Raw genomic sequence first — 26,755 nt, 5'->3', positions numbered from 1 at the left:
TCTGAAATGCCAAGAGTTCACATTGCTCAGAATATATCACAAGATTTATTGCACAGTTATTCAACACTTTTATTTCATAAATCATTCATATGATTACATCATCAACAGTCATCAGGCAGGTTAATATCAGATCCATTATAATAATCTCCATAATGTAATTGTTGCAATTAGGCTAAAGGTAATTAATTACTCAAGTGGTCACTAGTACAGTAAATTAATTTGCAAGTCGATTATTTGACCTATGACCTTGTGAAGACTTTATTAGGATTGGTTTGTAGACAATGAATGAACACATTGTTGCAAAAAGTTTCATTAATAAGTACATTGGTAGTGGTATAATAAACATCCTTTAGTACCAGCAAAATGTTTATAATTCCAGGAGAAATCATTGTTCTTTCCAGACTGAAGGTCATGTATCACAAAAACTACATAATATTTGCATGAAATTAGCATAAATTTTTCATACAGGCTGACCTCAAAATTTGAGGCAAGAAAAATGTATAGCTATGTTGAACCAATATTAAAAATGTTTCAAAATTTTAGGCTGATTCAATTTTAAACCATTATATTTAAACATATTGAAATGAATAAACAGCTGAAGTTTGTGGTTCTATGTTTTAAGTGCGAACAATATAGCGACGCTTTTTCCTACTACTGCAAAACCAAACGTTCGTCAATAATAATTTACGATTGTAAACTGTTTATTGCTAATTCCAGGCAATTTTTGAGACTACATTTATTTACTTCTTTTATGCCCAGAGAGTAAAGTATTCAATAGAAAACAAATAAATTTACTCTTTTAATGCCTATATTCGACGATGCTCAACTGCAGTGTTCGTAATAATATGCTGTCGTGGCATCTACACTTCTTACTACTTCTAGTAGTTTCTATGTACTGATCGTACTGTTTTGAGGCTCAGTAAATTTGAAGTATTTAATTATAATTTAACATAAACATAATTTAACGTGATTAGTAAATTTAAATTATGTACTGGTACAAGCATTTATATTTCGCTTTTTCCTTTCGGTTATAAAGCGCACACCAAATCTCCCAAGAATTACTTTGAAAATAATTATGCGATTAACCTGGCAGCAATATAGGTTATCAATAAGAGGAGCAGAGTGTGTGCGAGGTTCACATGAAAAGACCAAGTGAGCAGCAGAGTTTTGCAACCTCTGCAGTCTATCGAGATCTTTTTTGAATAGACCACCATAGAGTTACATTAGTCTATTCGTGATAAGACTAGAGCTCTGACCGCGGCATGTTTCTTGGTCAATAAATCTACGTATTCTCCATAGATTGCTCAAGTAATACCTTACGCTGCTGCAGAATTTGCTAACCTTAAATAAGTTTCAACAACGAAAAGAAGCCAAAATTTACCAGGGGTCCCAAGAAGTCACTTCTGGGAGATCTTGTTAATGAGCTTTCTCAACACATTAAATTTTAACTTGTTGTGCATGGTGATATCCATCGACACTGACTTCCATGAGACAATTGATAATGAAGTAGTAAACATAAAGACCAGATTTACCTATACTGCATACTCTTGAACCTGATCATGTTATATTTAGTAGAGATTGTGGTGGAAATCAACAAGTTGATAGAAAGGTTCATAAAGTTGTTGTCTGTTATTGTTTAATGCCTAAGAACGAAACTTGTTTGCATGAATATTATTAGTTCTCGAAACCATCATTCTTTGTTTCGATTTAGACCTACTTTGTTTCAAAATGATAGAATATTTTGTTGAGTGAGCATACAGTATTGTCACTGTGAAGTTGTTGCTCTATTATAGGTCTGTCTATAGGCTTACTAGAATCACATTCTAGAATTCTCTTTGTAGATTTATTACTGTCATAAAAATTCATTATACATCTTGTGGTTCGCAGAATCCTTTGTAAACGAAACTAAAATTAATAGTATATTTAGCTTCTCAGCATTCCTATTAACTTTTCTTTTACATTCATTTTTTAATGTATTTGTTTATTTTTTGGCAGCTAAGAAGCAAAAATATCATAACTCTAAACTGGTTTAAATGTACATATAGAATAGAATGATAATAACCTTGAATTTTTGCAAGTTTGGCTCTGATCTGTACCATATTGGGAAATTCCTGTTTTTACATAATTACCACCGGTTTGTACCATTACGACTGTACTGTCATGCGTGAGCAATTGGTCTTAATGCGTAATAATTGACAAGTTATGATATTCAAAGGCTCAGTCGTTTCTGCAGTTGAATGCCAAACAAGAGATGTCTGTTTTTAAGGATTTTTTTATCCTGTCAGTATTGTCTAGACATTATATTCAGTGTTTTTATTCTCAAATAATTTGATGTCAGATTCGATTTTTAGTGTGTGCTTTGATATCTGCCAAGACATTTGTTTAGATAGAAACCTTTTTATTTATACATATTAAGTACATGATTGAAAAATATATAAATTAAAATGTACACTTTTTATTTTTATAAGAACACATTTTTAAGAACACGGAGACTAAAATCGCTTAAAAATTAGGAACAAAATAAGAGCAAATCGAGGATCAGTTAAAATGAGGTGTTTATTAAAAAAAAAAAATTCAACAAATCTTATCTTTACCTTATTTGCAGTTGGTGTGACTATTTAATACCCTCTATAATACAGTACTGTAATTTACTACTGTACAATAATTTTGTTAGAATAGTGTGTAAAAATAAGAACAAAGTAAGAACATTTTCAGCGTGAAATTGGCAAAAAAAATCATAACACCGAGCTCGAGCAACATTTTACTGTCAGTTCTTATAAAAAAGTGTAAAGAAATGAAAAAATATAAAATATTATGCAAAATTACGAAAGTATATATATATATATATATATGTGTGTATACATATATATATATATATACATACATACAGTAGACATTCCTGTAAGAAGCAAAAAGAAAATAACATCATGTTTTTGAAAGATTGCAAAGTGAGAAAATGGAACATGAACTATTATTGTCTGATGAAAGGTTTTGATGTTTAAACACGTTATATTTTCATTGCGGATTTTTTGGGCTCAGTACGGACTCCAAAAGTATGCATTTTCTTTTAGTTTTAAGGCATATGCGGATTTTATAAGTCCGCAATGACGATATAACATGTTTTTAAATCACAATAAATTCAGTAACTTAGTGGATTAAAGTGTTGACATATAGATTATTCAACTGTATTCAATAGGAGAGAATTAGAATAACGTAGTCAGAGATATTGTAGTGGATTTATAGCTGGAAAATCATGAATGGATCACATTCAGAGCATACAGAAAGAGCTAATCATTTTAAACCAACTGCTTTTTCCATGGAGAGTGAAGGAAAGATTGGTCATGGAATTGGGGAAGTATGTTGATATCACTAAATGTGCAACAGTACGAATGGAATGGGAAAGTGCATGGAAAAGTTACAATGAATAGAACAATTTGAAAACACTAGTATTTGTCGCTATATTTTGAACAGCTGTACTTGACATTTTCGAGGATTTAAATCTGGCAAAACAAGAAGCAATATCATATTTGGAAAAATAAGGAAAGGGTGCATTATTTGAATCAGTACTTTTTTATGGAAAGATAAAGATTGAGCATTACTAAATGGCCAACACCACACATACTAATGCAGATAATGGAATGGGAAGTGCATAGGAAAGCTTGAATGGAAAACACATCAATGGGAAAGCACTAGGATTTGTTGCTATATTTGACATTGTAGTGGATTTAAATCTGGCACAGAATGAATGGATATCACATTTGGAACCTAAGGTAAGAGTGGATCGGTACTATTTTTTATGAAGAGAGGAAGATTGAGCATTACTATTAAATGGGCAACAACACAATTCTAAGCAGATAATGGAATTTGAAGTGCATGGGAAACTTTAATGGAAAACACATTGGGAAAGCACTAGTATTTGAATCTACTGTATATTTGAACAGCTGTACTTGACATTGTAGTGGATTTCAATCAAATCATGAACTGGATCATATTTGGAAGATAGGGAAACGGCACTCATTTGAACAAGTACTTTTTCCATGGAGAAAGAAAGGCTGGATATGAATTTATATAAGTTCCATAGAGAAAAATTTCAAATGAAACTATTTAGCCAGTTATTAATTTGTATCATTAAATGGGTAACACTACTTATGGACACTCAATTCTGGCATGCTTTGCTCTAATTTTGATACCCCTCTTAATTTCTTTTTCAAGGAACAGAATAACAATCTATAAATCTTTTTAACACAAAGCTAATCCTCTATTTTGAGAATGAACCCGAGACCAGGGTGGTCTCGGGCAGACTGTAATTTGGAAGGGAAGGAATATGCAATTTGGAAAGATTGAGGCTACGGTCACACTAGAGTTTCAAGCCTGGCTTGGCTCAGCACCCATATTGACCCTGGATTGACCCTGGCGTGACCGAGATTGACATTTCCTCGTCGACTGTCGACCAATCACAGTCGATGACGCCGTTGCATTTAGAAGTTCTTGAATAAAAAAACCTGCGAGTTCTTCATGTGTGTTCAATCAAGACGCAATCATTACTTTTCATAAAAGTTAATTCAAATTTTAATTAATAATAATGCGATAGATTTGGAGTGGCCAGGAAACTGCTGACCTGGTAGATTTGTGGGGCCAACCCGAGCTGAGAGACCGGATAGAAAATTAAAAAACAAACAACAAAACAGGAATTTTTGGCGTGCTTGCTGACAGATTAGCCGTCTCGGACCTGAGAACAGAACGACGGCCCAAATCCAAACAAAAGTGAAGGCATTGCGAGCCCAATACAAGCTAATAAAAGATCAGTTGAAGAAGAGATGGTTCGGGCACGTCTGGTGTAAAATCTTTGATTGCGATCCACCCAATCACATACGCGTATATCGAATTCCGTGAAACAGAGTTGGCCAAACTCTCTCTCTACGGCTCTGCTGTTTCGACTTTCATAATTTGGAGGTCAATCCAACTAGTGAGACCGACCCAGAATTTCGAGCCTGGCTTGAAATCTCACCCGCGGTGAGTCAAGCCAGGCTTGAGACGCTAGTGTGACCGTAGCCTTAATGGTTATCACATTGGGAGGTGCTAAAATTTGTCACTATATTCACAGCTGTACCTTGCATAAATTATTGGAGTGGATTTAAAATGAAAGCATAGATGAATCAGGGAGTTTTTACATCTCCTTGGATAAATATTCGATATTGGGGTTGGGGACAAGGAATTGGATTGGATTTGTTTGGTGTTATATACACAAGGATAACTCACACAAGTCGTGAAACTTATTTCCAGTGAGGTGCTTCTGGTAATGAATTGGGCAGTGTACACCATTTGAACCAGTCTTTTCCATGGATAGTGAAAGATTGGACATGGAATTGGAAATATATTAATGGCTACATTCTAACTGACTATTACCTTGCCGTCGGATATTTAGAAAGGAAAGAGTACAGTATGCAACGGGTAAAGCTTGAATGATCCCATTTCAATAGATATTTAAGCAGCACTACAAATTGGCACGGTACTTAAGGAGCTCTGCTGCTTCCTATTCAACTCATTGTACATAAGGATGTCAACGTATTGATTCTTATTGATCTAGCACAGGCTGCCTATCCTTCGTCTTGTGTATCTGTTTACCATGCGAGTTACAAGGTAAAAGGTACTTAACTGTCATCTGTGGTAAATCATTAGACGCTGATACTTGCATAATGTTTGCTTTGTTTTTAGCATAAATGGATTATTAAGATATGTCATCATCAGCTTGTGATATTATGTACATCCTAACCAACACAGGATATGTTGAACTAATAATCACATGTGTAGAATATGTTGTGGCACATTGAACAAGCATCACATTAATAGAATATTCACACGTAGTATGGTCGCACAATAGTGATTGCATGATTATCCAGTATATTCACATAGTAGGCCTATGTACACAGTATATTTACAATGTAGTTGGATTTATATACTGTAGGCTAAATGCTTTATACGCAAGTCTCAAAGCGCTTGAGGTGTGGACTACACTTAGCTTTACAGTAACTTGCCTCTCCCCAAGGGTCGCTTCGTGTCTGAGCTACTAGGTAAATCGGTACCAGCTATCTCTCATCTGTCCACACACATAATATTTACTTAGTATAGTATAATGAGAAAGTAGCACAATATAATCATATGATCATGTTGTATTTCTACTGTCTGCTCAACCAGTTTTCACATCGAATACAGTATACCTCAAAGTAAAATACATATTAAAATGCCAATTTCGGTTAAATGTTCATTAAAATCATTAACGTGAAGAAGCAATAAAATATCTACTTAATCATTCCTCATTTTATAGGTCAATATAGTTACAGGTAAAAGCAGTGTATCACCTTTAGTGGATTCCACATTTGTATACTTTTGTAGTTTATCAGTGTGTAAGATTTAGTATTGATTCTTTTAGAATTTTTGATTGTGCCTCTTCCCACATATTCCCTGCTGACTGGTAGTGCATATGTAAGCTTTCGTACTGTTGTTTCATGCAGTCTCCTGATTAAGTCCACTGTGTGGACGAAAGCTAGAGATTAAATTTTACAAGTTAGTCTTAAAAATGCTGCTGTCATTTCTTTTATATTGTTGTTCCGGTGCTAGCTTAATTTCATGTTGATATTTTATCAGTATATCCACGTAGTATGTACACAGTATATTTACATAGTTCACATAGTAAATAATGTAGGTGGATTTAAATAGCGCTTTATACGCAAGTCTTAAAGTGCTTGAGTGGACTAGCTAGTACATTAATTTGCATCTTCCCTAAAGGTCTCTTCATGGTTGAGCTACCAGGTTAGTATACAATATTTCACATAGTAAAATGTATACAAAGAATATAATGCTCAGCTCTGTCAATTGGACAGGATGGGATACACTTAGTTCCTCCTTTTAATCGTTCTGGATAACGATCGTCTGAATTGCAAAGTCTCCATTGACACCATTTTACCATATTTTTTGCAGTTAAAAACGTATAATAGGCATAAAGGAATATTTTATGGCATATCCCTATCTATAACCAAGCATAGACATCTAGGCCTAGGCTAATGTATGTTTCGCGTTGACAACCAGCTGGGCGTGTCTATGGAAATTAAAATGTCCGAGAAACAGTTTTTGATAACGTGACTAAATGTCGCTTGCTGATTAGTCAGTTTATCTGTCAATCAAATCTCGTCGAGATGTTAATTGTTCATTAAAATGTAAGCAATAATGTTTCTCAACTTATTCATTCCTCATTCTATCGGTCTTTATAAATAGTTACTGATAAAGTTAATCTATCACATTTAGTGAATTCCACATTTGTATGCTTTCATAGTTTATGAGTGTGTGTGTAAGATTTAGTTTTGATTCTTTTAGAATAGTTTGATTGTGCTTCTTCCCACATATTCCCTGTTGACTGGTACAGTAGTGAAAATGTAACCTCTCATACTGTTGTTTCAGTGCTGGCTTAATTTCACATTTATATTTTATCAGAGTTATTGCTTTTTTTTTTAAAGGCAAGAAATGGTACTGTGACAGCTACTTACAAGATGAAATATGCACCTTATAAATTATATGACACTATATTGCTGTTATTAATATTATTACTAAATTTTAGTGCAAACATCCATAAGTAAACTTTCGAAAGCATAAATAAAAAATTGATTGATTGATTAATACAAATCATTCATTAAATGATTGGCTTAGATGAATGACTTATTCAAATAATTGATTAATTCATAGATTCAAATGATAGATTTATTCAAGTGCTTTATTAATTCAGATGTTCAATTAATTAAAATGATTGATCCAAATAATTAATTGATTGATTCAAGTGATAGATTTATTCAAATCTTTTGAATATTGATTCTGATGTTTAATTGATTTAAATATTTTATTGATTCAGATGATTGTTTGATTCAAATTGAAATGATTGATTCAAATTTTTTGCTTGATTTAAATAATTGATAGATTCAAATTATAGGTTTATTCAAGTACTTTATTGATTCGGGTGTTCAATTCAAATGATTAATTGATTGATTCAAATGATAGATTTATTCAAACGTTTTGAATATTGATTCATATATTTAATTGATTCAAATATTTAATTGCTTCAGATGATTGATTGATTCAAATTAAAATGATTGCTTCTTAAAGTGGTTTAAAGAGATTCAAATTCCTGTTAATTCACAGGCTTAATTGAAGACTGACTGATTCTATTATTGATTTAAATGCAAATTATTGATTGAAATAATGGTTGATTCAAATGAATAATTTGATGATTACTAGAATGATGGATTGATTGATTGGATTGAGTGAATAATTGATTTATTGAATAATTTGGTTGATTTACTTGATTGACTAGTGATCAGAGAGAATGCAATTTAGGCATGTTTATTGATTGGTGGGTTCAAGGTGTCTTTAAGTCAGTCTACAATTATCAAGGTGTTTTCACCTCTGGAAAAGCTACTTTTGGAAGCTAATTATAGTGTGGGGGTTTGACATTATCCATAACAAATTGTTAATTATTTATAATAAAGTGAATTTAGTACTGCATTGAACAATGCCTGTATGCAACTATAGTTCTGCATGAATGAACACAGTTATTTTTTGCAATATACAATAAGGACCATTGTGTAACAGATCCGAACAGATCCATGACTTGTGATTAACTAATTTAGTCACATGATTCTGTCAGTTGATTTGACTCAGACACGTCAGATGTTTCACTAATTCAGTCACTTAATTACGTCACATCTTCCAGTCAGTAGGCTTACAGTACAGTGTCCTACCCTAACGGTACACTATGAAAGTTTTGAATGTATTTAAATGAATGTTTATATTTAAAGTTTCCCCCTCCCCCAAGCAATATATATTCTAATCAAGTATGAAATTATTTAGGTAACAGATTAATAGCTCCTGAATCACTATACTAGTGAAGGGTCAACTCTTCCTTCTTGGGTCATAGGTTTTCAATACTAACAGCCATATCCATATTGTCACACACACACAATATTCTGTCATGCCCTTATATGATGATCATATTTTGGTATTTGTCAATGGGACAATTGAGTGCGGTCAGGGGTTTACTGTGTTTCTTATAAAAACATGTTGACTACTTAGTATACTACTACTAACTAAATCCTTTCCGAGCTACTTTGGCTCATAGGGCTGGAGCTTATCCCCAGTTTCTGTAGTGTGAAGCGGATGAGAGCTGTACTCCCCCTGGACGGGACACTAGTCCATCGCAGGTTAGTTCCCAGCAGAATGCTGGTACCCATTGATACAGCTGGGTGGACTGAAGCAATGTAGCTAAAGTGCCTTGCCCAAGGACACAAGCGAATCTACACTGCGGAGACTCGAAACCCCAACCTTACGATTGAAAGTCCGAACCTTAACCGCTGCGCCAAACTGCCGCTACTTAGTGTACAACTTTAATAAAAACTTTTTGTTTTGTTTAAATGTATATTCAACACAACTTTACTTTCTTGCTATCATGAATAGATACCAAATGATAGAAGTTTAACAATAATTTATCAACTGGTAATATAATTTTATATTGTTTCTTTTTTATAGGATACATTTTTATAAACACTTTCTATTGATTTCTTGTATTTTCCCCTTGGGCTACCTACAAACTAAGTGCTTTTGAATTCTCTGTTCACTAATTTGCCTTTTTGTTATCTAATATTATACAGCCCACTCAATTTTCATATTTGAATTCTACTATTATAAAGAAAATGCAACGCAATGCATTCATGTAGTGGCATCTATTCATGGCTGTTAGATGTAAAAATGAATTAATAGCACTTTTCAGTGTAGAAATTATATGTGAACAATTACGTCAGTTGGATGTATCTTGTGTAATGTGCTAATCCAAGAAAATGCGCAACGAGTTGCCCTTCAGATTGAACAAACAACGATCATCTCTGGTTAGCCTAACAAACGGTAATCTATCATCATACTCTTCAGTATCAAGGTAAATACACGTCAGAGAGTTTTTAAGTTGACCGCCGAGTCTTTAAATGATTATTTTAAATGTAACTGCCAAGTGTTTGTTCAACTTTAATCAAAAATTGCACAATAAATTGATTCAATTTGTGTTACACTGCAGTCTTGTGACTGGGAACGTTAAAACTTTAAACTGTTAAAAAACACAATATTAAATTATACTTGCTATCTGATTATAAAATAGAATATAGTGGGTTTCCTCATTGCTATGAAAACTGATGTTGAAATTATAAAGTAAAAAAAATCATTAAAAAAAATATAAAGTAAATGAAAAAGCCAAAAAAAAAAAAACAGAACCACTGTAGAATATTATGAAGTTAAAAAATAATATGGAAACCAACTTGACAGTGATACTTGAGCTAGGATTGTGAGGGTGATATGGAGCATTCTAACCACGGCGCCATACAGTAGAACCCTATCCTGCAGAGGCTAGTGATAGTTTGTCTACTTTGTTTAATTTCACAGGTTGAGGAAGAAAATTGTTCATGCATTTCTTCGTAGGTTTGTGTTTAACCTACCGGTAGCTGTAACTGATTTGCAAAGCTTTAGAAAATGTAAACATATAAATTAGGTACCTGTTTACTAATATTCAAAATATTAATATCCACATCTTTGATATGGTCTTTGCTTTGAAAGTGACTAGATTGCCGGAAAGAAAACCCCTAGTGCAAAAACATAGGAAAACGGTATAAAAGAAGAAACAAATAAATATACCAAAACAATGGTTTTTCCACTGGTGTGGGAAAAGCTAAATAGGTTAAAGATATACCTTGTATTTCGCATTAAAAAAATGTATATAAAGTCTTTAATATTTGAACAGGCAGTTGTCTTGTCAGTATCAAATCAGGTTTCTGTTGTAACTCTTGGAGATATTTATACTGTACTCGTTAATTCTTCATCGTACGTGTGAGTTTGACTGATTCGTTCATTGACCAATTTATTTACATTTAGATTTTTGTTTGATTGGTCAGTAATTTTTTTTTTTTGATTGTTGATCATATACTGGTGATTTATATTTTGTAAATGCAATATATGCCATGTTTAAATTTCACTTCGCCTAATTCATAGTCATTTCAAATGATCTTCTGATAAACAACTAAACATTGAATCAATATGGCTATCTCTTAATAGTTGTTTTGTAGCATGGTATCAACTTTATATTATGTGAATAAAATCAGTAGACAATTTTACTTAATTGTTCCAACTTATACTGAAATGAATGTTCAATACAAAGGTATTGATTTTTATTTTGGTCCAGACTATAATCACAAAATTACAACTGCAATCAGTAGATATGAATTAGATGAGCAATAAAAAAAAAATAGAACAGGGATGAGAGCATTTTGAAAGTTTTTTTTATTCCTGATCATAAAAGGTACTACCAAGGGAATTGATTGATAGGATAGAAGAATAAGATAAGGGTCTAAAAAAAAACTAAAAAATTGTTCTGTGTAAACTGTTTAAAACCACTTATTAGATAGATAAACAGTTATCAACTTTATTCACTGTTAAGAAAATAATTCCTTCAATGGTTATCAGATTTTTAATACAGATTCTTAAATTGATTGATCGATTTATTTAGTTAGTTATTGTGCTATATTTTAAGATTACCAGCAAAGAGTTGCATGTTCTATGATTTTTAGATTGTTGACTTTGTTTGTAATGGCAGATTGTTAAACATTAACTTTTAATGTCTGCAATCATCAGCTATTTATAGGCAATGACCACTATGATGTGAAATGACGGTTATTATATTACACAAACCATAAAGCAAAGATTTGCTCTATACATAGACCACTACCAGTATGTCATTTTGGAACAGTATAATTTAATGCATCTTTCTTGGCAAGAAAAATATTTTCTAGGTAAATTTTCAATTAAATATAGGTCTACAAAGTATAGCAATTTAAATGTTCAACAACTGCTGACCTGTAATATTAGATTATTGTACTCTTCTAACTGCTGTATATAGGTACGTATTCATGACCTTTTGAGAGAGAAAATAGAAAATAGAAATAGCGTTGTCATGTTCCAAAAAAAAACAAAAAAAAACGGCTTTTTACATTCTGTCCTTTGGTGATTTCTGATCAATCCACCATTTTTCACTAGGAGATATTTCAAGACATAATCTTGATTCTGTTTATGTAACATAAACCTTGGCTGAATTTGGACTTGAAATTCATATTACATCATTAAGTATTAGCTGATCTGTGATTCAACACAATATTTAATGCTTTGCTAGACAATTTATGATTGGTCTATCCCATTTTACAATGATTCTAATTGGTGTATTCAAATTAGTTTTGGTATTTACATAATTTAAGTTATTACTATGATTAGCACAGTTCTTTGAAAATTTGAACTCCATGTCTATCAGAAATATGAGAAGGGTTGAGATATCATTTTGATTAATAAGAAACTAAATTTAGAAGATTGTGCTTTCAATTAGTATTATTTGAAATTATTGTCTAATTTTACTGTATATGGGATATTTAATATTTTGTGTCATGATTAAATAACATGTTACTGTTGTGTTTATTACTGTAGCTTTTTAAAATTAAATAAATAAATATAAACAATCATTAATCCATTTAGAATATAAGATCTGAAATTCTCAATCTACTTCCAAAGGTAACCATTATTATTTATTTATTTCTTTTTTTATAAATCAAATTTGCTACTAAGGATATCTGTCTATTAATAAGTTGTAAAAAATACCAGTATATTGTACTATTGTTGACAAAGATGAGATTGAAGCTTAAAAATGAAAAATAATCGTCACCACGTTGTGTATATACTGTAATGAATCATGCGAAGGCATTTAATGCGCTTCAAAATATTACCCTGGTCATTGGATCAAATACCTCTGGAATGGCTCCCTCGAGGAGTATTCGATTATGTTCTTGCTCGTAATCGGCGTATATTGGCATTGTAACGTAGCAGGTACCAACTTATTACCGGTATACTTCTTGATTTAGAGAGACAATGTGGATAAAGCACTGTAATTTGCAGACAAATGGCTAGCCTCATTTTGAACCTTCAATCTTGGACATAGTCCGCCTCAAGACATGAACCACAAACCTTGTCAATGAATGTCTTGCATCCTTACTTCTGTGCCATAGCCTTCAACACATTTTAGCTTCATTCAGTGGCCAGATTTTCTAAGTTATTTGTAAAATAGAAATCATACTTTATTCAGTACTGTATATGTGATGCGGATCAGTCTACAACTTACTGGAAGAAGTATAATTTTTTATTATCAGGATTATGAATTTATAATTATCCTTTTCATTAGTTTAATATTTTTTCTTCTGTGACATTTATAAGAAAAAAAATGTTAGTATAATATTGAACAAGTTAATTTACATATCTATGTAAATATATTTAAATTAAAAAGTAAACATTTAATTTACATATTTATGTACGAATAAAAATATTATTAGTAAAATATTGAACAAGTTAATTTACATATATCTACTTATGTAAGTATAGTATATGTAAATTAATAAGTAACCATTAGTTTTAAATTTACATATTTATGTATGAATGTATGTATATAAATAAATTAAAGGGACTATCTGTTTCATTTCATTTTGTTTGATCTATTTTCTCTCATAAATTAAGCCTAAAATAACAAGCAAAAATTACAATTAAAAACGGTGCTGAAAAATTAACCGAATTACTATCAAAGTTGGTCTCCCTACTATTAATGATTTTTGAAAGAAATAGTGAGTACTGTACTGTGGAATACTCAGTACTATTATGCTTACGTGTGAAAAAATTGGCACGATTTGAATTATGATATGCAATACAAACATTGTGCTTATCCATATGCCAGAGTGTTACTAATAGTGGTTACTACAACAAGCTATCAATATTGATGTTACTCTTTCATTGAATGCTACACAAATAGGACTTACGTACACGGACTATTGTCTGTACTATATCATTTCAGTTGTGCTAATACATTGCTTCAAAATGTTTTTCCAGTACTATATGCAGAATTAAAGTCATAATTAAATTCTCTTTAACATTTTAACTTTTTTTTAAAAATTTACATGTTCTTCCTAATATATTTTAAAATGTATTTTATTACCTTATCAATATTTAATATTAACTAAACTCACTATGTCATTTCAGTTGAGCTAACACACTGCTTCACAATGTTTTGCCAGTGCTGAATTAAGTCATAATTAAATTATCTTTACCATTGATTTTTTGGTTTAAATTTACATGTTCCTCTATATATTTTAAAATGTACTTTTGTTATCTTATAATTATCAATATTTAATATATATTTAAACTAACTTAATGTATCATTTTAGTTATGCAACACGCTTCTTCACAATGTTTTGCCAATATTTACGCTGAATTAGTCATAATTAGATTATCTTTACAATTAATTTTTTTTTAAATTTACATATTATTCGTGATATATTTTAAAATATATTTTATTACCGTATAAATCATTCTTAATATTTAATATATTAAAACTAACTCACTGTATCATTTCAGTTATGCAACACACTTCTTCACAATGTTTTGCCATTACTTTATGCTGAATTAAGTTCCTATAATTAAATTCTCTTTAAAAATTTTTTGTTTAAATTTACATAATATTCTTCTATACATTTTAAAATGTATTTTTATTACTCTATCTTACAGAATCAGTTTAGCTGTGAAAAGGCCACCTTAAGCAGCCTGCCTTTTTTTAGTCGAGCAGCATTTTTTTAGTCTCTGTATGATAATTTATAGTTATACAGTCACTGTTTTTTGAAGCACAGTAAAGAGAAAATGCTATATGATTATGTTAGGTGTGTTGAATTAAATGGTCATGGCTGCCATAAATATATAATTTCAAAAAGAACTTTACCTTCTTTGTAAATAGAAGACAGATTATCTCTTAAATTTGCAAGCCAATAATTGAAAGGTTTGTTTATAGGCCTACAGTAATTTTCACATTAACAGTTAAGATAAAGAATATAGTTGAAAATGGATTTTACAAATAAGGCTAGAAATTTTTGTTAAATCTACTTAACCCATTTTATAAGTTTCCACTCTTGTCATACTAATGCAATTTGTAATGTATAACAGATTCAAACAGATAAAAAAAATAGTCCTGCCTAACTTTCAATATAAAGGTTATTCAAGGAGCCGAGCAATCAGTCTTCAATTAGAACCTAGCGCTGGCCGGTTTGAGCCGGGGTCTACAGCGCAAGAGGCTGGAACAATACTTCTTGGCCAATCTCACAGCTTTGGTAATGACAACTTCTCGTTCAATAATTACTGTAGGTTCTTGGTTACTGGAAAAATATATTATTTTGCAATATTTTAAATGAGAAAAATAGGAAATCATTTAAAAGCCTTAAAGGATGGTACTATGATACATGGCCTTCAAAGTTGATGATGAGTAATGAACAATTTTTTTTGCTTAAATTAAAATGATGGTTCATTATTTCTATAGATATTAGCTTTGCAATTCTCTTATTAGCATAGACAGTTAATATAATGAAACTAAAATTAATTCACATGCAATTTATTTTGAATCATATTAATTTGTATATGATTTGTTTAAATGTAAACACTGTATGAACTCTGAATCCATCACCTGATTGGTTATGACTTAATAGCCATTATATTCTGCCAGTACTTTGTATGGTTATCATAACTCATTCAAAGTAGCTGTTAAGAAAAACAGGATTAGAAAGAAATGGACATAAAAAATGATTAAAGGGCAGTACAATTAATTGCAGAATTATAGTAAAATTTTCTCAGACATATTTCTTTTTTTGTTTTGTTTTTAGTCTACAATATTATGAAATCCGATAAGTTCTGGTTCAATATTGGTTATATTTTATGAGTAGGCAATTGTTAAGAAAGTAGCGTGATCAAGTAAGGCTCCTAAGTGGCGCAAACCTAAGTACCATTAATAAGTGTAGTTTCTATTAGTAATTACCATTGTTACTGACAAATAGAAATGATTTTATTGACGGAGTAAAAAGATTATTTATGATTAAATATTCTATCCTACTCTGTGTTGCTAGAAGACAAGGAACATTATACAATAAATTATAAGAAAAAAATAAGGTTATTGTATTGTCACATTTACAGTCAAGAGTTACATGTGGGCAGATAATAGAATACTTATTTCTGCATTGGTATTGGAGAGGAAAATTGTCAGATTTAAATTTGCTATGCAATGATTCATAGAAATAGATCTTTTCACACCATAGGCCATAAGCTGCCCTTGATTTTTTTTAAAAATGTATAGTCAGTGATGTCTTTATAAATAAACCTATTTCATCAAGCACTGTTGGATGCTGTCGTATCCGTTTCTACTTATAATTTGTTCAGTGTGTAGTTTTATTTCATTTTGTATGTTATATTTTCACATGCTGGTCAAAGCCCTAGAGCATCAAAAGTAGTATTAATTCATCTGGCAAAGAGAGGATATTGGTTCAGTTCTAACGTTGTTCTGATGTTACAGTTTTTCAGACTGGTAGGTTTCAAATTCCAAACATTTACGGAGGACCTTGGTTTTGTATTGTGTCAGTAAGCTTTGAAATAAGGATAATTATAATATAGATGCAATTGTTTTGTTTACGCAACATGTACCGTGGTTCCGGGAAAAACGTACTAGTAATTTTCTTAGTCTTGTCTGTCGTTTACTGAAGACCAACTCAGAATGTGCCGTACAGTATAAGGCTGCCCGAAACAATTTTTCGTTTGGGACAGTCTTTAGGTTGGCGTGAGAATATTATTGAACATGTTTAATATTCTACGAAGCAATTGTCCCTGACACAGACCTTACGCACCTGGATTTAGCTAACATAGATCTGGCGCTTCAAACGGCGTCGGGCTACGTTGTATGACGCTGTTCAAGTTAGACTTGTTATGATGACTGGCATTGAACAGTTACCGTTAAAGCTAAAAACATGCATTTTTCTAGGCAAGTGGAACTTCTCAATAAACTAGAGATAGTTGACGTAAGCGAGTTTGTAGACCTCAAATGATGTTTACACTAATCTATGAGTTATTTTAGTTATGTCATTGATAGCGGTTTTTTTTTTCTGAATGCTCTTTATGAATACTTCCTCCCTTTTGTGGGTTCATATTGTATTATTGTAATCTTTGTTAAATAAATACGCAATAGCATATTAACATATAGTAAATAAAATAAAAAGATATCTTGCATTTAAATTCAATTCAATGTTTACATAAGTATAATAATAATAGTAGCTATTTATAAATAAATATAAAAATAAGTAAAAAAAAAACATAACAAAAAGGATAAAGTAGAGGAATCTGAAACTAAAATTAAGTATAGATGCTTTGTAACTACATAAAAATTTACTTCAGCCATTCTTTATTTAAACAAGTTTGTATAGTTTGTATTACATGAGACTTCCATGCTATTACATACAGTATTGTTTAAAATGTTTAAAATGTTGTTTGAACAGTATCAGTTCAGCCTATTTGTGTGAGGTTTTAAGTATTTTGATTAAATTTTTAAGGGTTTTCCATTTGAAGTGGCATTCTTCAAAATTACATGAATGAACAAGTTTATATATTTATCTTCCATGTTATTACATAAGCCTAAATGTAGAAGAAATAGTTTGTTCGGTATAAATTTAAATGTTTATGGTATCATTTCAACATATTTGTGCAAGTTGCTCAGTGTTTTTATTGAATTTTTAAGGGTTTTCCCCAAAATATACACAATAGTTTCATTAAGGCATCAGTCATTGATTCACATCAGCACTAAGTATCTTGCCTTTGATTGTTTTGCAAGCTGTATTGTAAGATATGTTCAACCTGCAAAGATTAATATGATGGTTATAATTAACCTGACCCCATGATATATTTATTATCCTCCTTTGCCTCATCTGTGTTCTCTATTCTAGGTTGTACTGTATTGAAGAACATATTAACATCATTTATATATATGTAGATACTGCTATTTGATTTATTCATATAACCTTGTGAGATTGTATGCTCCTCATCATTTTTATTCTTGTTTGTCATGTTGCTTGGATACTAAAAATTACAGACAGATTAGAACGTGAATAAATGTTTCCATGGCAACAGAATGATAGGAGAAATATTAGAAGTAATAAAATATGATTTTGTGAATGAAGTAGTACTTACAACATTCAAAATGTAGTGGGAAAATTCAATATACTGATAAGCAAGTGATATATTGAGATAACTTACTGTTATTCTTTGAAGGTATGTTTACATTGCAAATATTTCTAAAGAATCATTGTTGATTTAATGACAAGTACAGTACAGTGTAAAGTACAAATTTTATGTAAAGACTTAAAGGAAGTGCTAAGTGGTATCTGTATCACTGTGATTCAAGTACCAAAGTAGTAGATCTATCTTTATCATAACTCTTCGGACCCAAGCGTGAAGTGGCTGATCTCTCTGTGTCATAACCTTCTAGATCCAAGTGCCAAGTGGTATATCTGTAGGCCTACATGTCATAATTGTTTTGGTCTATGCACCAATTGATACAGCTGACCTATCCATGCCATCATCGTAGCGCCAAGTGGTACATGTAAGTAAATCCTTACCAATCCACCAGGGCTTATACAGCTGGAGTTTATCCCCAGATTCTGTAACGTGAAGTGAATGAGAGTGTGATACTCTCCCTTCTGGATGGGATGCTCATCTCATCACTGGTTAATTTGCGGGTACCTATTGCGGGTATATATAATACCTTAGATATTTGTTAAAAATTATATATTTTTTATTGTTATATTGTGAAAGAAATAAATGTTGATTTGATTTGATTTGATATAGGTCGGTAGGCTGCAGGTATGTAGATAAGGTTCCTTGCTCAAGGACAAGTGAAATGCATAGCGAAGGATTAAAACCCTGACCTCGGTTGGGAATCCAAACCATTCCAAATGTGCCAAATAGCTTCTACCGGTAGATGTATCCCTACTGCCTATTCTTAAAATCTGCTCCAAAGAGGGTGGAGTTGATGTAAATTTAGACCCCAAGTCGGAGAATTCCTGGCATCCCCCCCCCCCCCACTGCATGCCTACTGGTACATGTAGTATACTGTAGATCTATAACATCCGTGTCATACCATGTGGATATGCTATTAACAATTAAGGTTGTGAGCCAAACTGTTTCTATGAATAAACCTTTGAGCCTAATGGAAATGGTTCCACATATTGTCAATTGATTATGAGTTTCCTTTCCTCCAAATTTGAAAGAGAATATAACATGTAAGTGAATGGATCAATATTGTAGACATACGAGGGACATCATTACATAATAATCTTGTCATTGATATTACAATTAATCTAATAATTATAATCTTTAATACATTATACCAAAGTAAAATGAACGTGTATTCTTTCGCACTGGTAAATGTTTCTATTGAGCATCCTTTTACCTAATTAATCTATGAGTTATTTTAAGAAAGCAAGAGAGAACTAAATATAGAAGCTTTGCTCTAGTTCCCCATGTAATTGTCTATTAAAATATATGACTACAAAATTCTATATTGGAAGGTAAACAAGTTAAAAACACAACTTTTTTTCCACATTACATTTGGAACAGAATGCGTGATTAAAATTTTTATTATACGCTTACTGCAGCAAAACCTGGGGCAGTGGTGAAAATACACACTGAAAATGAGTTTATAATGCATTTGAAATATCCTGTATTCACCATTGCTTATAGTGGCACACTCATGCCTGGAATCACATTCATCCTCTATTTCCTGTTTAAAATATAAACATCCTGAGATTTCCATTCATTTGATTAATAGTTATATTTGGTCATAATGAACTTTGAACTTGTATTCATACTTATTTCCCTGTATAAACAATAAACAATTTGAGGATTGTTTATTTTTGTGGTTAAGAATAACACTTTCATGGTGAACTTTGTGTTTATCTTATTATCCCCTCAAACATTATAAATTCATCCTTGTTTGGTTATGATGTAATGTGGTATAACCCATATTAACATCTATCTGCTGTTTGAATACTAACCTATGAGAGAGCAATTATAGTATTTTAATATTTTGGATGATGTAGTCTTGACCGATATATCCCTGGCGTTGTAGAGAATATGATACAATCATCAAATTGATTAGAGTAACCAGGAATATCTTGTTCTTAATTCCATTGATACCTTGTTCCTTTGGGATTTATTTGTTCCAGTTGTTGTGTCAAGATTACTGCATTATTTATTGAATTATTGTCCTTAAATTACCAGGTAATATAATTTCTTTCTGTGGAATTAAATCTTTTAAGTCGCTGTAGTATCATTGAGTGCGAATTATTCCCGTTTCTCTGTCACTATTATTGGGCTGTAGATAAGCTCTAGCAGAAGTCAAGCTGGTTGCTCTCAGATGCCAGGGTCAATCGCTGTGTATACAGAATTTAAATTGATTGGAGCGCAATACAACAACATTGTTGTTTATAATAAAGATTACCTGTATAATATAAAAGCCATATAGACAAAAAGCCAAAGCAATAAATTCAAAATAATTAATTGTTTACTGTCATTTGTAAAGTATGTTGCATCACAAGAAAATGTTGTGGTTCATATAGTATTTGACTGAATGAAAATATAGTTGATTGTAAAAGCAACAACTCCCTGATAATTGTAGTAGAGATTATAATAATTCAGCAGTAATTGTTGTATAGTGCAATTCTAACACCTGTAGACTGCTAGAAAGAAGCTGTTGTGGTACCTATTCATACGGACAAGAAAATGTTGTGGTTCATACAATACTTGGCCTACATGAAAATATAGTTGATTGTAATTAGCAACTCTCTGGTGATAGTAGAGATTATAATAATTCAACTTAATTGTTGTATCGTGGGTCTCAACATACTCTAGCCACTACATACACTTGGCTGTTGGAAAAAAGCTATTTTGGTACCTATTTATACGGACAATAATAGAACGGTACAATTTTCCAACTAGTAATTCAGAGATAGTAACCAGGATGTGGTTTAAGTACCCAAAATGCATTAGGTGTTTCCACTATATATACTAATAACAAAGAACTTAAATAGCAAAAGAAAGAGCTCTTCCGTGTATTTGCATGAAAATTGATGGAACATCAGCCCTCCCACGAGCAGGGTAAAATTTGACTATTTGACTAAGTGGAGAAACTACAGGAAACAAACGAACCCTGAGCGGTGCCTTTATTATTAATATATAGCGCCGCTTTGCGGACAGGGTAACATTGCTCTCCGTGTACCCACCATGCATTTCGAACAGATGTTCCCCTATATTGGGAAGCTGCTCTATCTTTTGCTATTTACTATCTTTGATAATAAGTCATTTAATGCAAAACTAGATTACAAATTATTTTATAATTTTAATTAAATATTAGCTATAATATAAACAAATAAGAAATAATAACAATAGTAATAATAGACCTGTTATGAGTCAGTGGGTTAGTAAAAGTTGATATTTATGGGGTTTAAAGATATCATCAAGTAAATATTATAAAATGAAAATTTTAATGAGAATAATTTTCACTGCCAAACGTTAAGTACACTGAACCATTTGTATTACTCACAGCTATAATAATTTAATTTTTTTTGCTAGACCAAGGTCTATGTTTGCTAAAAAAAATTGCTAGACCTTATATATCAGCTGTTGAATATTGGTCTAGTTTTAATGTATTTTTTGCTATACCAGCTCTAAAAAAAATAAGTCCCAGACTCAAGACCACCAACTTTTTACAGCCCTGTTATTATTACCTTTGCATACATTATCACATTTTCGCCAGCACATCTCAATATTTTCATTGTAAAAAATCTGTAAGTCATTAAAACTGATGTTAAAAAGACTCCCTGTGACTTGAAATATGCAATTCCAAGTTTACACCTATTTTTTGTTTACTTGGCAGTATAGTGATAGATTTATAAAATATTGTTACTTTATTAAAACAAATGAGAGTTATTGATTGTAATATTAACATGATAGTATAGGATTAGATATTTTTTTGACAAAGTCTGATAATCATTTACCAAGCAGGTAGTCCTACAAGACGGTATCTTTTACTAATAACTGTACAAACTTAACCACTGGAAGGATTAAAATATATTAGAACTACATACATTACAATAATATAATTAAGAATGAAAAAGGTAAAAAATATTTAGTATAATTTCATTCCTATATTGCTCCCTTTTATAAGTGAAATATGATTACGCACTCTAGGCAAATGTACGCTAAAGTGATACATAAGGGTTTCTGGTTACATATTTGCGACTAACAGATGTTCATTTAAAAAATAATTTCCACATAAAGTTTATTTCTCTATGGACTAGATGATTTATTGTAGAGTCAGAGGACATAATTTAATTTTAGTTTTTTAACTTTTCTTCTACATTATTTTTAGGAAAATAAATATGATTTTAAAGATTGTAATATAAATGATTTTTTTTTTGATGGATTATTATATTGATTGCAATGGTATTTAACCAAATTTAAAGATAAAATAATTTGTGGAATTGGTTATAAAATATAATTAAAGATATTAAAGTCAAATTGGAATACTATACATTTCTATGTTGAGAGTTATAAAATTATTTTAAAAAAAATTGAGCGAATGAGCATTTAGTATTACATCCTGATAGGGATAGTCGTTATCTAGCCGGAGGAAACACCCTAGGATACGCCATAATCCCTCCCAGTTATTTCCTTTCCCAGGAGACATTGATATATGGGATACTCATTGGTCCTTGGGATGCTGGTCACAATTTATGCGTAATACGTAATTATTAACTACTTGGAATCATGAAGGTACTGGTCTCTTTATAACTGAACTCTTGTACTACACATGGTGTGTTTTTTTTCTGAGGACATTTATATTGGAACCAAACTATTATGCTTCAAATAGTACAGGTTGGCATTTGTAACACATAATTTCTCTTTAAATGCATAGTATTGTGCTGTTATAATGTAAATAATTTATAATAATAAATATATTATTATTATAATGTAATGTTGTATAAAATATTCATTAATATATAGTACTTTAATTATGGATGTACGGGTCTCTTTTTAACTGAACTTTTGTACTGCACATTTTTTTTGAAGGCATTGATATTGGAACTGGAACTCCAAACAAATAAAGAGGTTTTAGAGAATTTTTTTTGTTTTAAAGAGAGTGAGTGAATGAAAGCAGAGAGTGAATGAAAGCAGAGCCTAAAGGATGATTGATTTATGTGCCTACAAATTTCAAATGAACTCTAACCTTCCAATTGCATTTAGTAGGATTAGCATTTAGGGCTAGATTGAGGATTAGGTTTTTCAATTAATTTAGCATCTTTACAATGCGTAGCATGATGTCTTGCTTATAAAATGTGAGTACAGTACAAACCCTCATTTACGAGTACAGTACAAACCCTCATTTGCGAACCCCGATTTAACAAATTCCCGATTTTACGAACGTAAAATAAAGGTGATGACGTCATAAAAATTTAAGTAAAAGATTAAAAAAAAACAAAATCCGCTCGAATTGTAACTGTTATTAGCATGCATACAACACAACACACCATACTATACAGTACTATGTGATTCTCAAGTGAAGGAGGCCCTCTAACGGGCTTCTTCAAAGTCGGTGTTTTTTATGGCTTCACACATGCGTGCATGCGACAAATTTTACTTCTCTTTCAAACATCGTTTTCAGCTTTAAAATTCAACATAGTGCTTGATTGTTTTATTGAATGGTCAATATATATAATAAACAAGTATCTATGGAAGTTGTGTTGGAGTAAAATCCACAATCTAGGTACAGTATTTAAGAAGGTAAAAATGTCCGATAAAAACAAAATTGTGTAGGGCCTACTGTAGGTCTAGGCCCCCTCAGACTTAGCCTCGTAGGCCTAGCCTAGGCCTAGCTTATGCTAGTGTAAGTAGTACCAGTGCAAATATATAGGAATTTGGGTCAACCCCGATTTTACGAATACCTGCATTTACGAACGGCTCTGGGCCCGTGCCATACGTAAATGAGGGGTTCTACTGTAATAACTATTGCTTTTAAAATGATAAACTGTATTATGTACATAATATAAGTTGGAGCCATATTATTGTATAGTTAGTAGGTCTAACATGAAATACAAATAAAATGAATACAGTAGAAGCAAAGAGTATGGAATTGCAAGAGTCCGACTGCCCTGATTTTGTATGCACGTATGAAACAAAATGTTAAAAAAACACTACCACGTGATAGCGGGTGCCCTATTAGAATTCGAATAGCGTTTGAAACTCGCCTTTTGAAGGAGCCATCTATTACCTAGTAGTACTTTTAAAAATAGTATTACATTCCAACGAAACTGTGAGAGTCGGACCTCTTGCAGTTCTTTGGTAGCACTTTGGTAGCACTTTTTACTATTCAACAAAATTGATTGAAACAAGCTTTCCCTAGTTGTGAGCTAGCTTCATCAGGTGAATGAATATATTCTGAACAATACATCAGCTCTAAATTCCATAAAATTGGACTCTGAATCGTACATCAAGAATTTTTAAATATAAACCGATCGTTAAGCAATCTGATGTTATCAAAAAGTCATCTCTGCTCACAAGATCCTCACCCCACATGAACATGTCCTCATTTTTCTAACATCTGTTCTTTCTACAAATCAAAATATGTGATTGTAATCATGAACAGGGATTGTGTTTGGACACCAAACTCATTAATTAGATTAACAAGCCTTTACAAGGTTAATTGTACATTTTAGGTGACAGACCATTAGCTGATGCTGAGACTAATGAGAGAGGTGGATGCCAGGAACATGAGTATAATCTCCTTGAACCTGGTGCAATATTAGTTTTCAATCCTTTTGTACTTCCTTCCTGGTACCAAATATAGGCTTAGCTGACCCGTCTTATCATTAATTACAGCTTATTAAAAAGGTATATAACGTAATATAATTATAGGCCTATACCAACGAAGTAGAAAAAAAACGAGGAAATAAAAAAAAATAGTCCTAAAATGTAAGTTCATTTTGCTAGGTGACCCTACAGCGGATACTCAGCTGTGGTGAAGTGCATCTCATTCACCACAACATAGATTTTAATTAAGAAAAATACCTAAAATGAAAGTTAGCGATTTGTACTATTGATGTTAGTATTGGTATGACAAATTGAAAGCTATCTTTATTGGATAGATTTGTAAAGTAAATTTAAAGTTAAACCTCATATTGAAGCCCAGTGGGCTTAATCTCAAGATGAAGCCCATCTTAAATTGAAGCCCTCTTAAGTTTGTAAAATTAGCCTTGAAAAGAAGCCCATGGGTTTCATTTCAAGATAGCATGCTTCTTTTCAAGATAGTACAATATGTACACTGTACATGTACTTCAGAAAACAAAATAAATTAAATACAAGCTTGGTTTATACAGTGGTTTAGGTGAATTAAAGCCAGTTAAATACACTCCATGATACAGTATTGATGTTACAGTGGCCTTATTTATTGTTTTGTAGTACAAATTCACAAAATTTACAGCATTCATTTTGAAAAGAAGCCCCTTTTTACTTGCAAAAGTAGCCCATCTCGAAAAGAAGACCATCCAAATTTTTGCAAAAAACAGAAGCCCAGGGTTTCAATTCGAGGTTTTAATGTATATTTCCTCAGTATTTTTTTATGAGGGTGTGTTGAGTTGTTATAGCTGGTAAATATTATAGACTTGAAGTGTTGTTAGCAATGATGTATGTACTTGTATTTGGTTTGGCTATAGCGTTATGATCTTTGAAAATCGCATTCTATCCCCTTAGCTCAAATCGTCAAGTCTAATTTAGCTAATATGCCTTATGAAAGCAGTTAAAGAGCAATAAGTAATTAAAGGTAATATGCCCCAAAACATTTTCCATTAATCAAGTTTTTTTTTTTAATCCCAACAAATATAAATGCTACTAGAACTATATTTTCAAACACTACATTGATACTGTTTGTGAGTATTATTGATTTGTTTGATTTTTTTTTAATAAACAAGTTTAGGCAGGTGAGAATATTGCCTAGACAGGTGTGATAAAAGAGGCAGATGCGATAAAAAGAAAATAAAAAAGATTCAGTGATTTCATTTGCACTTAAAGATAAGCAGAGGGAAAAAAGTAAATTACAGGCATCAATCATATTAGATTGTGCTAGCCAAACACATTCTAATTGAACCGCAGGACATTTTTTACAAATCGTTCACTCGGTGTTGAATTATAAAATCCTAGCAGCTACTTATCAATGTTTAGAATGTTTAACTTCATTTATTGGACTTTGTCACATTGATATGTGATAATGAATAGATTACTCTGAAGTTCGATATATAGGTTATCTTCGGCTGCGATTTTCTGAATGAATCTTTCTGATTGTTTTCGTTGTTCCTTGAGTGGTTTATAAATATTTGTATTCTAAACCAATTTACTTAATTGCAGCAATATATTGAAATTAAATTGACTATATTAACAAATTTGTAAAGGATTCTAATAAGAACATTTTTATCTCCATTATGACTGAGATAGAAGATTCTTTTGATCTAAATGTCTGAATTTCCATTGGGTACTCACATTAATTAATAATTATTGGTGAGATAGAAATAGATATGGCTGATTATTTTTTATGGCTATTATGATAACTATTTTAATTATATTTTAGAATTTTTATGTGTTTTATTGTGAATTAGATTTTTTGCCACATTATATTTATTAAAATATTTCCTTTTATGTTTATTTTTATTGATGAATTTGCTAAAGGTCTACTCCAAAGTTC

At 31.5% G+C, this 26,755-nt stretch overlaps 1 protein-coding gene across 2 annotated transcripts in view; it reads left to right on the top strand.

The window, feature by feature from the left end:
• Positions 1 to 18,427: 18,427 nt before the first annotated feature.
• Positions 18,428 to 26,755, top strand: part of LOC117111903 — a 30,592-nt gene continuing 22,264 nt past the window's right edge. Inside the window, exon 1 of one of the 2 annotated variants that reach the window (XM_033254931.1) lies at positions 18,428 to 18,565. Coding sequence is in view for 1 of the 2 variants with exons in the window: in XM_033254930.1 (XP_033110821.1) it covers positions 22,882 to 22,899 (18 nt within the window). In the remaining variant the exon portion in view is untranslated. Of the gene's footprint in view, positions 18,566 to 22,878; positions 22,900 to 26,755 lie in introns of those variants that run through there. The other variant, XM_033254930.1, reaches the window with a different exon arrangement.

The sequence above is a fragment of the Anneissia japonica genome, unplaced genomic scaffold (assembly GCF_011630105.1).
Source record: "Anneissia japonica isolate Jap-2015-1 unplaced genomic scaffold, ASM1163010v1 scaffold1594_len1068242_cov183, whole genome shotgun sequence".
Classification (NCBI taxonomy): Eukaryota; Metazoa; Echinodermata; class Crinoidea; order Comatulida; family Comatulidae; genus Anneissia; species Anneissia japonica.
This window is presented reverse-complemented; position numbering and strand designations above follow the sequence as displayed.